Source organism: Takifugu rubripes, chromosome 15 (genome assembly GCF_901000725.2).
Source record: "Takifugu rubripes chromosome 15, fTakRub1.2, whole genome shotgun sequence".
NCBI classification, from domain to species: domain Eukaryota; kingdom Metazoa; phylum Chordata; class Actinopteri; order Tetraodontiformes; family Tetraodontidae; genus Takifugu; species Takifugu rubripes.
In genome coordinates, this window is record NC_042299.1 from 11,668,557 (window position 1) to 11,684,062 (window position 15,506).

Genomic DNA, 15,506 nt, shown 5'->3' on the forward strand with positions numbered 1-15,506 from the left:
TCCTTCCAGTCATAACCTGGAATGCTACACATTATTTTATATATAAATGTGAATAGACCTCAGTGCTTTTACAGGAATTCTCATTGGAGATCCATCAGCCAGGCCTGGAGAGCAAACATATTGGCAATTCCTTTCCAAAGAGGACGAGCTGCATTTGACCAGAGGAGCTAATTCACTTCTACCAGCCGACAGATGGATATCAGCAGGGGGCAATTAGAACCGTGGATGTAATCATGTGCCTCTGCTGAGACCGCCGTGGGGTGATCGACACACAAAACTTTTTATGTTTGCCTTCACAGCATAGGTAGATCATAATGCTATTAAACCAGGATTGCAAAACTACAATAACAAGAATCTCTTCTAATCCATTTAAGTCAGGCGGTGTCCCCATTGTCTTTACCGAGGTTTGTCAATGCTTAGTGGAAATACCACACTGCAGTGGACGTACAGGCTCCTTCACGACTTGGTGCGTCTGAAGGTGTGACTGACATCAGTGGAAGTCTTTTTCATCAATTTGCAGCCAGCATTTTAAAAGAGCATGGTGATGTTTCTGCCTCAGGTTTAATACAGATAAGAACATCAGACCCGAACACAGGACTAACACAGGATTCAAGATTAAATTAAGAGAATAAAGCCTCAACTATATTGGTGGGTTCATCAGAAAGTTCCATCGGATGTCAGCCTTTACTGACCTGTAAGCTCCTGCAGTCATGGTTGAAGGGTTGGAGGTGGGCCTCCATAAAAGCAGATAATGAGTGGTGGGATGATTTCCCTCACAACTGGGTGTCTAAACGCTATAAAGGGAGAGACTCAATCTGCTGCCCTCTCAGGACTGAGGTGGTGGTACAATTACATCAAAGTCCATTTTTATTCTGGGTCTAGATGAAAGCATGTGGAGAAAATACTGACATCATATGTTGGGTTTGTAACAACTGTGCATTCAGAGTGGGAGAAATAACTTGATGGATCAATGAGAGAGATATAAGACAAGACAACAATGCAAAAATGCAACAATGTTTGACAGATACATGGAAAATATGGCACCACATATGTTGCTCTTTGGGTTCACGCTGATTGTAACTGAAGATGAAGGGGACCTTCATGTCTTTTGTGTCTGAATACCCTGGCATAAAAGGACCATCAAAGCTGCTTTGATGATAAAAACATGTTGCCTTTGAAGTGAAACAATGTTTAGCTTAATACTCAAACCTACTATCATTTCAAACGTAGGCTTCTATCTCAACATGTTGCCAGTGTGTAATATCCCTTGCAATGTCGTCATAGGAGATGTGCTGCGCTCGGCAAACACCAAATATCTGGTGCAATCCTTTGTTGGGCAAGGCACATTTGGCTTAGTGGCAAAATGTAGAAATCTAGCCACCAATGCAAATGTGGCTATTAAAATAATCAGGAATATTTGCAAACTGAAGGAGCAGACAGCTAACGAGGTAAAAAAAACAACTAAAATATTAATATTCACAATGAAATACAAATATTTTTCCTTTAAAAGATTTTGGAAAGCAATGGAATGTTGTTTTGTTGGTGTCTATGTAACTCAACAGATATCTGCCCTTCGAAAACTGCAACAGCTCGACTCCAACAAAAGCAACATTGTTCATTGGTATGAACATTTCAACGATAGGGGAAACAGCTGCCTTGTTTTTGAACAGCTGGACAAAAGTCTGCAAACCTTTATGGTGGAGAGGAATTGGAAGCCTCTACCTATTAAGGAGATCAGACCAATTGTTCAGCAGGTTTGTGCAATAGCAAACATCTTTAAACACTAGCAAAGAACAGTAATCAAAGAGGGATGTTGCAGGTTGCCAGAGCACTCAGCGACATGAAGGCTCTCCGGTTACTGCATGGTGATATTAAACTTCATAACATCATGTTGGTCAACCAACAACTAGAGCCTTTGAGAATCAAAGTGATTGACTTTGGACTCGCCTATGATGTCTCAGCAACCCGACCCGGTCATATCTTCCAGACTGTTCCATACAGGTCAGTGCACTTCTAAACCTCGACAGTGTAGTAGTGTCTGCTCGAAAGGTATCACAGGAACAGTCTTCAACATTTACAGATGGCAGGGAGTAGCATATAGTTACCACATGCTTCTTTGTCCTTTCACAGATCTCCAGAGGTTTTCTTGGGTCTTCCATTAACCACAGCTATGGACATTTGGTCCCTGGGCTGCATGGCTGCAGTAGTGTTCTTGGGCGCATTACTCTTTGAAGGAAAAACTGATTATGATATTGTGAGTGCAAAATTTCTTTGTGGGCATTGGTTCATCTGTGCTGGGTCATAACCACCATCCCTTGATGTACTTTTTTATTAGGAATTTAAGAACCCTTCTGCACTCCCTGACTCTTAAAGTTCGACGAAAGCTTTTCTACCCTGTCCTCCAGCGTGTCATGTCATGCTGTATTTTCAGGTGATGCAGATAGTCCAAATTATGGGTCTGCCACCAGACCAGTTGCTCTCCACTGGACTCATGACTACCTGTTATTTTGAGAAAACCTTTGACTCTTCCATCACGGCGTGGAAAGTCAAGGTACTTTCAACACTGTGGTTGCTCTACTGTGCCTGTTCTCCAGGGTCGTCCCAAACCAATCACTTGTATGCTTCACGAAAAAGTCCCAAAAAAGACATGAACAATTGTAATACTGGTACTTTTTTTAATTCTACTTGTATTTTCAGACTCTGGCACAATATTACAAAGACACAGGAGAAATGGCAAGGGATTTAAGGAAACATAGAATCAGGTCTTTAGACGACCTGCTAAAGGTGAGATTTCTTTCTTATGGTTCGCAGTAGCGGTGAAAGCTTTTTATCCTGAAGCAGCATCCTGGGAAGTAACTTTTGCCTTTACTCTTGTTCCAATTAGGTGCACCAATTTATTCATCGTCTTTCCCCGGACGACTTGGCAGAAATGAATGATGTGTTTATGTTTGTGGACATGCTTAAGCTGATGCTTCACATTGATGCTACTCAGCGTGTCACATCTCATAGACTGCTGGAGCACCAGTTCATCACCATGAGCCACATCATGCCCTTCTACAACCTCAGCCCTTAGTGAGTCTAAGCTAGGATTTTAACATGTTATTCCAAAGCTGTGACAGTCACAGCTCAGTCCAACTATAAGACAAAGACGGTTCTATTTTAAATGACAGTCGGCTGATTTAGTGTTTTACTGTCTTGCAGTTCTCGGTCCTGCCATGAAATTATGATGGTCTCTCAGATTCACAGCAGTAGGGATGCTGAGTGGCAGTCGTCACAGCAGGTCAACATCAGTTCTGCTCAGCCTAAGTACGATGTTTGTCCCTCACCTCTCCTGCATCCTGCTGTGATGACTGGTCAAGCCCAGCTGGCTGGCCATGACTGGGACACAACTGTACATTCTAAAAAAGGCTCCAAGAGTAAGGCTGGAGATTGCAATAGCATCTATGAGCCCAAGCTGAAGCCGTCTGGAGGTTCTCCAGCAAGGTAAACTTGTCTCTTAATTTACTGGTTTACAGTTCACAAACTGATTAAATTATTTGTTTTTAATTAACCTTTTGGTTTCGTCCAAATACAGAGAAACACATGCAGGTCCACTGATGTCCACCAGCATAAAACCTCACCCTGAGGCTAGATCTCACATGAGAATCAGGTCCGTCCACCCTTCTGGAGACCCTCAACCACAAGTATTGTGTTGGAACACAAATATATCACAGGGAAAAAGGCCTCCATTTGAGCACACGTCAAATGATGGAAGCAGTAAACAGCTGTTTGTCAAAAGAAAGACATGTGATGATCATGAAATCGGGAGAAGAGGTCAGTAGATATCCAGTGCAGCCACCTCTAAACTTCATCTTAATTCATCTTTTGGAACCCCACGATTTAACTCAAGTGTTTTCAATTTTACCAGATGCAAAGAACCCAAAGCTGCAACACCAATGAGAAGCCAAGGTTTTAGTTCTGCTGCAGCTGGAGGGACGCCAGAGGCAACACTCACTTAACATACAGAGGCAGGCTGTGCATATCACATCTAAGCCTTCAGGGGTGTCCGACTTTGTCCTACCTAACTTAATTCACCTCATAATTAGGGGAGCTTAAACAAGTTTGGCCAATAAACTATTTGTACAGTAAGCAATTTTTTCCATTTTGTATAAGACAGCAAAGAGGCGATAACAATTTAAACTGCAGAATTTATTGTCAGTAAACAATTTGTTTTTTATCCATCTTTGTCCAATCCTTGTCTTTTCTTTGTCACCAGTCTTTCATGTGTTGTTCTGACTGCTCCCACCTGTTGTCCCAGTGTTTATCCCAGTTCAGATGCTTGGTTTCTTTCCTTAGTTTTGCTTTGCACTCTTAAATAAGTCACTTTAACGCTCTGTCTCTCTCCAGTAAACTCTGTGGGGTCACCAGACCCTGACACCAGGAACAGTGAGCCTTGACTATGGTCAAGTTTGTTAAAATCAGCTTTTGCGATCTAAATATCCCCTCTGTAAATTGTGCTGGGTCGTGTGATCCATGTGTTTACCTTGCTTGGATGCCTGCCAGTTCACCATCTTTGGATCCTGATCCCACGCTCTCCACACAATAATGTTTACCTACAGCCTCAATCATTTATGTAAATGAAGTAGCTGGATGGAGTATCAGTTGGATTCAAAATACACATCATTTATATGGGGGGATGTCGAGGGGAGCTTGTGAAATATTAAAAGGAGGGTGCCAAAAAAAGACCATGGTGGAATCACATGTGCCTAAGATCTTCAGTCCAGTTGTGGTGACCTTTTTAACAACCTTTACCCATTCATGACAGAATAAACCCAAATAAAAGTGCCTCCTTCCTCTACTCATGAAGGTACAAAAACTAAAATTTCACCCAAACGCATCCCTTCAGAAACCTTCCCTCATTTTACTTTTCTCACTACAAGTGCTACCAAAAAGCACACTGTCCCGTGTCTTTGCATCTCTTGCTTGGGATTACGGCATTATTCCATTAGAAATAAATATCTCAAAATGTGAGCACAGGTCAAGAAGCGCGTGTTACAAATGTCAGAATCAGAACGTTAGATTTCACAAACATGATCAAACGTGGTGCGGGAAAAAAATAAAAACGAGTGACTTCCTGCAGCGTCCACTCGGTGGGATCTGTTTAAATCTGCTTAAAAATGCAGTTGTTAAGCAGTGATGTATTCAGTATGTGAAAGGCTGCAATTACATCCCATCCACAACTCAGAAGTCAATTAAACATTCGAATCTCTCGGTGACGGCCGTAGTAAATGGATGATGGCTCGTGTCCCACGAACTGGGATGATTAAAGCTACAATTGGGGCTTGCAAACACGCTGAAGTCTTGCCGCGTCTGATCTGAGCAGATTAAGGCACGTGTTGTGCTTCCACACATGATTTCCCCTCTCAGACGTGACCCCTGTCAAGGTCAAACACTCCTTTTTCCTTCTCTGATCCTCCCTGTGCCACAGCATCTCAAATCTCATGGAAGCATGACTGGTTCGTTTCTATAAGATTATTCTCAGAACACCCACAAATAGACAGTCTGCGCTCCGTCTGAATGGAGCGTTATATTTTCTGATGCAGTAAATAAGGATTAAGGCATTAAACCAAATATAGTTCTCACGATAGCTGGAGGAACCAATTACCCTCTGTGTGTGCCTGTTCCCTTTATATATATCCAACTGCTAAATGTGAACAGACTTGGGAAAATCATGACCTTGGAGGCTGTTTCTTTTTTTCTTTTTTCTTTTTTTAAAAGGTTGCATCTCATTTTATATTTCCAGGCTACAGTTGGACTGAATTAAATGGATTGTGAGTTAAATGTATAGTCCAACAGTTAAGGTCCAGCAGTACATATGTAATAAAGACAAACTGCTTTAAGGAAAAAAAGCACACTATATTATATAGTAAGTAAAGCCTTAATGGGAGAGTAAATGCTTTCTTGATGATAAATGACTGTCAAACTGTGAATTTCTCCTCCAAATGCCTCCACAAAAGGCTCCACCGAAACATTGTCACTGCCTCATGACACATTATTTGTTTTAATCTAACAGGTAATTAGTTGAGCTGTATTTTCATTTGTCCCATACAACATATGCGAATAGCAAAAAACAAAAACCCCTGAATTTTCCTGAGCTGCATTAATCGTACATGCTAATATTAGTGGAGGTATATCATAAATATCATTTTAAACTACTTCCTTCCTTTTTTTAAACGCAAACTAAACTGGTTCAGTACTTGAAGAATTGCAGATAGAATCAGATGACATGAAGTACATTAAATTGTAGCTTCCCAGGGTAAAATTGCGTATTTTTCCCCTCTTCATTATAAACCACTATGTCGACAGGGTTGGGTGCGTTTTCTCTGAGACACAGGAGAAAATGTATTATGTAATTACACCACACGAGGAATATGAGAAGTTGGCCAGAGCAGATTACTACATAGATGCAGGACAAATAGAAAAACTGTATGTACTCAAGCGTGTTCTTTAGGTCAAATAGTCAACTTGATGAATGAAAGGAAAAATTTGAGTGGAAGAAACGGAAGGAAAAACCTACCCAAACATGTGGAGAGACAACATATATACCAAACATATCATAATGGCATATATTTAACTTTCTTTTTCAAAAATGGCTGCCTGGTCACTGCACACACGCAGCCCCAGCTGCTGCTGAGCAGGAGCTAAAATGGACGCCAGCAGCTCTGGCTTATTTTCCCAGTAACCAGCAGATGACAGCATTGCACTCGGCAGCTTGCTTAGCTTTAGTCTGGCCTGGTGTAACCTTTAGTCTCACAGCCTGCCCACTTCAGCGCGCACGGCCGGGGTCAAGGGATTACAGGGGTTCATTACAGTAACATCAGCGCAGCAGTGTCAGATGGCAAGGATAAATCCTAACTGGAAAGCATCCGACCGGGGGAAAAAACTAAACACGATTAAACTAAAGTGATGATTTGTGTGAGTCAGGGATTTGGGGAGAGGTGTGCAGGTACAGAATAACATATGGTTCATTAAGTTAAACCCTCAGCTGATTAGATCCTGGTGACGGGTCCCATATTTATGATATCTGTTGAAATGCCATCGCTTAGATCCCAAGATTACATAAACTTATACTTTAAACAGTGTGATTTACATTCAGGAGTGTTGCTACAGATTCTCAAATAGTTACTCATCACAATGAGTGAGGCTTTCAAGGAAACTCAGGGTGAGACGCGTGTTTACAGTATTATGACTCACTCCTGTTCAGCGTTGCGCAAGTTTCGCCGTGGGCCACTGAATCATTTTAGTCAAAGTCCTGGCAAAAACACCTAAAGGTGTGAGAAGGTCCCATGCCTGTACTTGCCAAGGTCTATTGCTAGTAACCAAATGGTCGTGTAGCACCTCGCACTGCCGCTGCACAGGAGGTCTCAGATTCGGGAAACGTTGCTCACCTGGGTAGCTACACTGGCGGCCTGGAATGCTCCAATAATACATATCTTATCAGTTTATGCCAGAGTTCCTGGATATGAACAGCCGTGTAAAAGGAATTGCTGATTTAGATCATAAATAACAATGTATCATGACGTTCTGCTAAATGTCTTAATATATTAGCTACATTATCTGGTAGATTGCTCCCAAATATTGTCTGATACATTGTTTGTTTGATACATTGTGTGAGGCTGTATTTATCGGAATTCAGCAGTTGGGCAACATTGTTGATCACCTTGAAATACATGTTTATATGTTGGTCTGACTCACTGATTGTTATTGTGCAGCAGAGGGAACTTATTTTTGACCTGTGTGTGAGTGAGTGTGTGTCTTTAACGTGGTTGTTGTATGTTTATGTTTTGGGGGTGCAAATTTTAAAGCCCCTAACTGAAGCAGCGCTCCACTTCCGCTGTTTATTTTTAAATACAGTGACAATAAAAGGCATTGCAAAACATCTGTTTTACAACGTGTTTAAATAACTGAACATCGGACACGTGCTTTCATTAAAAACCACAAATAAACCCTTACACGCCACATACCTCTGTTCTGCTGTCAGTTTTAGGTTAAAAATGGGCAAAACCTTCGTTTCAGTGGGTCGTAAACGCCTCAGCAGTTCCGGTTCAGGAAGCAATGACGTCACGATACTTCAGGTGTTTTTTGCGCCACAGGTGATGAGTCGAAACTGCGTGCGCGTCCCCGCCCACCTGCTGCAGAAACCGCCTAAAAAGCTCGCTCCCGCGGCCTCCTCCCCATTCAAGGTGCGGCGGAGCAACAGGTGTCTGGAGAGGACCACAGAAAGCGCCTTTATTAAAGTTCGTGCCATTTTCCCCGGCGGCTCAGGAATACGCGCGTCGATAACAAGCGAGGCGCAAACTCCCAGAGAACGAAAGCAAAGTTCAGCCAAGTCCGTGAGAGGACGCGTTTTGATCTCCGCAGCAGGTGGACGTTGTCTTGGTCCAGTCACCGGAAGGTCGTCGAAGAACGAGACGAGAGGAAATGGCCAACTCGGGTCTGCAGATTTTGGGCTTCGCCCTGGCGCTCCTGGGCGTAATCGGATTGATAATCGGCACCATCCTGCCGCAGTGGAAGATGTCGGCCTATGTCGGGGACAACATCATCACCGCGGTGGCCATGTACGAGGGCCTGTGGATGTCGTGCGCCTTCCAGAGCACAGGGCAGATCCAGTGTAAAGTCTACGACTCGATCCTGCAGCTCAATAGTAAGTGGAAAGTGGTCGTTTTTAAAAGTTTGTTTCCACTAAGTGTAACAGGAAGTGATGAAAAAGAAAAAAAACACGCACCTGTTATATATAATTTTGCTTTTTATGTGTTTCCCTTTTACGACTCTCAGACGTCCCAGATTCTTGTTGCCAGACCGGTTTAGTTACTTATTAACGTTCGTCTTTTATTCATGCGGGAGGGGAGATTTGTTCGAACCCCGCCGTCGAAAAAGTATCACGCAGGTGTCGAATATATCCTTCAGAAAGAGCTTATATTTTAACGGTTACTTTATTAAAAAAAAAAACCCACACACACAACACCTTGGTAATCATTGCTGGCCCGTGGGGTGTCGGCTCGTGGGGCAGCCCCTCCCGTGGTTACAGGTGAAACGGCACCTGTATGGGCCGCTGTTTAGACAACAGGTCCAAGACTGCCCTGCAGATGTTGACATTATCTGCCTATAGAGACCAACACAACTAGTTTTTTTTCCATGTAATGTATTGATTTGATACAGGTGAGGGCAGAGCATAAAGAGAAGTAGGTTAGAGTTACAAGGTAAGGTCGCACTATGTTCAGTTTTATGGGTCTTATCTAAAATCGGTGGCCAAATAGGGTCGTTAAATGTGACTCATGCGTTGGTCCTCTGGTTGATTGTTGGCGATATTGGCGGGGGAGAAGTCGCTGCTGTTGGCTGAATGATGCCAAATCGGAACCCTCTGCCGGGAATTCTTTGCATTCTTAGAAGCGCTTAGTTGCAGTCTGAGGTTTTGGATCGGCCACCTGCTGAAAAGCAGACTGTGCACCTGAAATGGGGAGTGTCTAAAGAGAAACATGAAACCTGGTTGGACCTGTTTGTGCCTAGCTTCCACACACACACACACACCCTCCTCCTCTCCCTCTACACAACCTCTGTCAGTGCTGAGGCTTCTTGTTAGAGCCAGTTTCAGCCGTTTGTCACATCTGGGAGTGGTTATAAATGAGACGGCAGCTCCGTACACGCAGCAAAGCCTTTTTTATGGTTTTCCAAAGTGCCAACTGCTGATGTCACTTTGGGCCCCTAATGAGTGTGTTTTTTTTTTTTTTTTTTTTGGGTTACGTTTGTCACACCCTGGACCCTGCACCCACTGTAAATGATTAAAATATCTTCTGTTCTTTCTCTTCCTAGGTGCCCTGCAGGCCACTCGCGCCCTCATGATCGTCAGCATTATCCTGGTGGTGGCCGGACTGGGTGTATCCTGCATGGGAATGAAGTGCACCACCTGTGGGGGGGATGACAAAACACGCAAGTCCCGCATCGCCATGACCGGAGGCATCGTCATCCTGATTGGAGGTTGGATAGCATTAACCTGTTTGTATTTTTATTTTAATTCCCTCTAGATTCGATGTTTAATTTGCTTTTTTTCTGCAGCTTTGTGTGCCATCGTCGCCTGTTCCTGGTACGCCCATGACATCATCCAAGCCTTCTACAACCCTTTCACCCCTGTCAACACCAAGTAAGTACTTTAGTGTTGAGGCTAAGTGGAAATATGGAACCAGAATATCACTTTCAGTTTATTTGCAAAAGGTCTGCTGCTATTTTTTGATTTCTCTTTTTTTGTTCCTCCCCTGAAGATATGAGTTTGGTTCTGCCATCTTCATCGCCTGGGCCGGAGCCTTCCTGACTGTAGTGGGGGGTGGCATGCTGGCCGCATCCTGCCCAAGAGGGAAGTCTACACCCAGATACCCCATGTCCAAACCCCCCAGCAGCAAAGAATATGTGTGAACTGGACTTTAATTCAGAGGCTGATCGAACACTTCCACATTCCCGCTAGTCACATCTTTGAAAAGGAGTATCAGAAGAGCAGTTTTTATATATTGTTTTTTCAGGATGCTCCTATGTTTGTTACTGTTATATTTTAAGAAATGCATTATTAAAGTAATGGCTGTTTTACTCCATGAAGAACAGCGGTCAGTGCTATTGACTGTGCCCAGTCAAGAGGTGACACCTGTAAAGCACTCTCACAAAACATGTTATTAAACGGTCGTGTAGGTTTCACTGGCTGCATGTTAGAACGTATGGCAAACTGTAGTGAGCAGAAGTTTAGATGTAGCAGTGGACGTCTAGCCTCACTGTGTCTGAATCCATAAGATGATCATGTGACACTGCTACCACGATTCCATGTTTGTGCCTTATTTATACAAATGTGATAAATGGCTGTTCTAATCATGTTTATCTGTAAGCTTGCCATTGTTTCCTGTGTAACATGCAGCAAGTCATTTTTAAATTTGCCATCTTATTGCTGCACTCAACTTCATTTTTTTAACTTTTTAAAATTGTGGTTTTACAGAGTTGTGTATGTAAAATAAATATCAAATCTCATTTGCAAGTGTCTTTAAATTTGTGTAGAACACAGCCTCAAAGGTTCAAATGTTAAGGAGTCACTAGACTCAGAACTGGACGCCATCTTAATCATATGGGCTTCTAAGTTGGCTTTTCTCGCCCCCTTGTGGCGACAGAAGGTAAATGCTTGGACTATAACACGTGGGTTAACGTCCAGTAACTGATCCGTCTACGTCAACATCAAGGTCCATTTGGCACTTCTGATAGTTAACAGATGCCATTAGTATCCTTAATGTCCCCGCCATGGTCAGGTATTCTTTAAAATGGTTCTATTGGGACTTCGGTAATTGAAGTGATCAGTCATTGGACCGTTATTCAAAAGATGTGTCACAAGATTTGTCAAAAAATTGGTCACTTTATTATTCTAATTGTAGAGAAGCAGTTGCCATAGTTCTGGTTACATTCAGCACTTCATTTAACCCAGATGCAACCGTTACAAATTGATGCAGCTCTAACAGGTTAAATCTGCATTGATACATGAAGAAATTATATCCTTTCTGACAAGACACATAGGATGGACAGTTTGTCTTGTGACCCTGAATCTCACAGTAGCATCAAATAAAAGTGCAACGTGATTCTTGTTGATGGTTCTGAAGTTTGGGAAAAATTTGGGATTCTTGACCGAATGTGTTATAAAACAAAATAGATACCCTGCTCACTCAGCAGGGTATCGCCAATTGTTCAAGTTGACAGATGCTTATTCCCAAGTCTGTTCTCACAAGGTTTAACACTCATGTCTCTGATCTCATGAGAAGGTGGGCGGAGCTGGACGACACTTGGAAAATGACACGAGGCACAAAATTTGGCTTCTGAGGGCTTAAGGGGCATTACACATACAGCAAAACATAAAAAAATTCAATAAAATTGCAGGGATTTATTTCGAATCCTTCACCGTCTGCCTCCACTTCCACAACTCTGCCACAACCTAGAATAAAAAGAAACAGCTGTAAACATCCAGGGACTAATCCAACACCAAATTCATAGGCTGGATAAACTTGTACTGTACTTCAGGGTCAGCCACTCTGTATCCATTCTTCAGAAAGTTCTCAAACTTGGGCTGGGCTTTGGGTAATGTGACTCCCTATTAAATTCAGGGAAAATACAAAGGGAGATTTTAATTTTCACAGAACAAAACCAATATTACAGACAAAAATGGGCATTTGGGAATTGAACGCACCTTCTTTACTGCCTCCATCATTTTGGCTTTGACTTCAGGAAGGGTTAGAGCTGCTTTGGGAGAGGGTGAAGTTTTAGGCTTATCCCCCTTCCCTTTGGGGGTCTTCACCTGTAAATATAGAAATTCTTAAAGTCTTGAATCTAGAGAAAGGCTGAAAAACGTGTAATCGAAGAGAACTGTTATATTTGTAACCAATAAAATATGCCGTGTGCACCCTTCTGGAAATAAAAAAGGCAAATATATCACCTGCTTCTGTGCGGGGGTGTTTGGTTTAGGACTCTTTCCATTCTGAGCTGGTGGTTTCTGTTTGGACGGTGTTGCTTTCGCCTGTACCAAAAAAATTAAAATAAATAAATAAGTGATACAACCCACCAAATGTACTCAGATGAACTGCCAAAACACGAACGTGCCTTAACAGGCGACTCCTCGATGTCCTCTTCCTCGTCATCATCCTCATCATCCTCCTCGTCCTCGTCGTCATCATCATCATCACTACACACAAAACCATTTTTAATTTAAAAAAAAAAAGTGGTGAATAGAAAGCAGAAGAAACAAAATAGCACTGGGAAACAACGCTCACTCGTCTTCGTCGTCTCCATCCTCTTCCAGGTCCATTTTCATTTTTTTCTATGAGATGTAAACAAGTCTTAAATGTTTACAATCACATGGAAGACCCAAAGAACTCAAAGGATGTAAAAGTAACCTGTGATTTTGAAGCTGGTGACGCAGCAGGTCTTTTCTTTGACGTTTTAACATCTTCCTCCTCTTCTTCCTCCTCCTCCTCCTCTTCATCATCATCATCCTCGTCGAAGGACTGATCGGCCTCCATCACTGTACAAGTTAGGAAATGTGTCAGACTGGGTTTAGATATCGATACTGGCGACAGTGTGGGAATAGCTTCGGAAATACTCACTGACGAGGTGCTGTCCACTTATGTGAATTGGACCAGAACCTGCTTTTAGACGGAAGACTGCTGGAGGCGTGATGGTGAACCCACCCAGGCAAGCCTACAACACACACCAAGGTCAGCTATACACCACGGCAACCAGATCGGAATCAAACTAAATATCCTTAGAAACACAGGATCCCGAACCCAAGATAAAACAGAACCTCCCCAATATCAATTTACTGTGATGAGGACTCCAAAGGGAAGATGAACTCTCGTTTACTCACACTGGGCAGAGAGGAGGGCTTAAGTGAGACCAGAACTGCCTTGACTTTCTGGCCCTCTGCATCTTGTCCTTCCATCTCAACCATGTGGAGTTCATCTTTTGTTTTTGGGTCCACACAAGCCTGGAGGAGGAAAATGCATATTTGTGTGTGCAGATGACTCCTTCAAGTACACAACCATGTCTATTAATGTAAAAAAAATAATTAAAAAAATCACATCTTCCATTATCATCTATATGAAAATTCTAAATCATTTGCAAAACAAGAGGCTGTAGAATTTGGCTGAAGCTTAACTCGTGATCCACGACTACTCACCATCCTTAGGTCCAGTTGATGCTCAAATCCATCGTCCTCTGGGTTGAACACGACCTCCTTCCCAGCTTCCAGCAAACACCCTGGTGAAGAACAGAGTACAGTGAATAAACAGTCCCAAAGCAGCAATGTTACAAGACAATCAACCCAAAATGTAACGTAAATGCACACAAGATGGAGCTATGCAGAACACATGTTCTGTTGGTGATTCAAATCAGTGAATCAGTGTTTTTACTAATAAATGAAAATAAAAAAAGGACCTACAGCATGTCTTTTGCTGCTTTGGGGAGAGTGCTGTGACATAAAAACCTGTACTTTAGTGTAACGTTTAGTCTAAGGAAAATACATTTTAATGTCACGTGAAACAAAAAACATTCTTGAAAACTTGCATCACTTGATGTGATTTTGAAGGAGTAGATTTACTCATTTCCATATTTATTTAAACTAGACAGAGCCAGAAAATCTTATATATACACACACACACCTTGAGTATTGTAAATGCAGATTGTAATTTTATTCATTTGACCCCGCCAGTGAGCGACTTATTATATAAAAATAATTAAGCTCATTCGCACAAATCCAACCATTAACACAAATGTACATTTTAGTGGGGTGTTGCAAGAATCATTTCAAAGACACGCTGCAAGAGATCTCATTAAATTGTGGTTAAACCAGGTTCAGTGAACCACTTCCACCAACCCGGAGGGTCGTCAGCAGGTTCCACGTGTGTGTGAAACCACGTTGCTTTGGCTTTCTTGCCAATTCGTTTACGGTGAAATAATATGCTGTGGCAGGTTCTCGGGGATATCATTAAAATAACGAGTAAATAGCTGATAAACTCAAATGCTGCGGGAGGAATAAACCACATAAATACTACTTTTAATGAAAACCTGGACGCCGCCATGTTGGTTTTCAAACACGTGCAAGGCTAACTCAAGTCTGAAGCCACGCTGTTAACAAAGACTCGCTTACCGGATAGAAGCAGTATTTAAATCAAGGTAAACTGCATATTAACTTTCCCCTGACGATTAAAACTCTTTTTATGGAGCACGAAGGGTGCAGTTTACTGACAGGAATCACAGCAGCTGCATTCTTTGTTCTGATATTTGCAGTGAAACACTGAGACAATATTCAACACTACGAAGTCAGCGTCCAATAAAGTTCTCTTACCGTAGAGGAAGGTCTGCGGTGCCATCGTTTCTTCGTCTAAACCGTTCATTTTGTTGGTTAATATAGCAAACCTTGTTGCTCGAACGCAATTAGCAATGGACTGGCAGCGGCAGCAACTCCGAGGAGGAAACCCCGCCTCTTCTTCTCCTCCTTCTAGGAGGTTCGCTTTCTTCTTCTATGTTTATATTTCAGTAGATTGCAATGGGACACACTTCCACCTGCCGTTTGGGAGGACAACGCTCAATACCGCGTTTACAACAACTACTACTATTAATCCTAAAAATCCTGTGGTGTGTCAAATCACATTTAAATCACACTTGAAATGCGAGTTCCCCCCCCACAAAAAATACTATTATTTCACATTCGTGCGTAAAATCACAGAGACACTGCAAATGAGCTGTAAATCATGCTGACAATAATTGATAACCTTAACACAAACGTGATGGAAATAGCAAAGCATCACACATACAAAATATATTCTGTTAATTATTTAGTTTGTAGTCTATTCTGACTTTTGGAACACATTATAATGAGTTGTACCTTACGACATAAACACTAGACATCTTGAAGGCAATGTCATAACAGGACTGTGCATAAAATAAGTGGCAAGACA

At 42.2% G+C, this 15,506-nt stretch overlaps 4 protein-coding genes and 1 long non-coding RNA gene across 5 annotated transcripts; 4 read left to right on the plus strand and 1 right to left on the minus strand.

Annotated features, from left to right (window-relative positions):
• Positions 1-63: 63 nt before the first annotated feature.
• Positions 64-614, plus strand: LOC115252621 (uncharacterized). Its single transcript, XR_003890946.1, has 3 exons — positions 64-304; positions 375-478; positions 560-614. It is a non-coding gene; the product is annotated as an uncharacterized lncRNA (long non-coding RNA).
• Positions 615-1,621: 1,007 nt separating this feature from the next.
• On the plus strand, positions 1,622-2,856 carry LOC115252745 (homeodomain-interacting protein kinase 1-like). Its single transcript, XM_029848699.1, has 5 exons — positions 1,622-1,754; positions 1,820-2,001; positions 2,131-2,254; positions 2,698-2,784; positions 2,842-2,856. Exons 1-5 carry the CDS (start codon positions 1,695-1,697, stop codon positions 2,854-2,856), a joined length of 468 nt encoding a protein of 155 aa, XP_029704559.1. The 5' UTR covers positions 1,622-1,694.
• Positions 2,857-2,918: 62 nt separating this feature from the next.
• LOC115252619 (uncharacterized) lies at positions 2,919-4,218 on the plus strand. Its single transcript, XM_029848196.1, has 4 exons — positions 2,919-3,072; positions 3,202-3,483; positions 3,575-3,813; positions 3,908-4,218. Exons 1-4 carry the CDS (start codon positions 2,930-2,932, stop codon positions 3,937-3,939), a joined length of 696 nt encoding a protein of 231 aa, XP_029704056.1. The 5' UTR covers positions 2,919-2,929; the 3' UTR covers positions 3,940-4,218.
• Positions 4,219-8,190: 3,972 nt separating this feature from the next.
• On the plus strand, positions 8,191-11,043 carry LOC101078104 (claudin-7-B). The gene is made up of 4 exons (XM_003971092.3): positions 8,191-8,683; positions 9,850-10,014; positions 10,093-10,177; positions 10,296-11,043. The coding sequence occupies exons 1-4, from the start codon at positions 8,461-8,463 to the stop codon at positions 10,444-10,446; spliced, it is 624 nt and encodes a 207-aa protein (XP_003971141.1). The 5' UTR covers positions 8,191-8,460; the 3' UTR covers positions 10,447-11,043.
• Positions 11,044-11,399: 356 nt separating this feature from the next.
• On the minus strand, positions 11,400-15,059 carry npm1a (nucleophosmin 1a). The gene is made up of 11 exons (XM_011611463.2): positions 14,894-15,059; positions 13,727-13,806; positions 13,415-13,534; positions 13,155-13,248; positions 12,945-13,072; positions 12,822-12,868; positions 12,652-12,733; positions 12,488-12,568; positions 12,242-12,349; positions 12,071-12,145; positions 11,400-11,989 (listed from the first exon to the last, which is right to left on the minus strand). Exons 1-11 carry the CDS (start codon positions 14,940-14,942, stop codon positions 11,939-11,941), a joined length of 915 nt encoding a protein of 304 aa, XP_011609765.2. The 5' UTR covers positions 14,943-15,059; the 3' UTR covers positions 11,400-11,938.
• Positions 15,060-15,506: the final 447 nt, after the last annotated feature.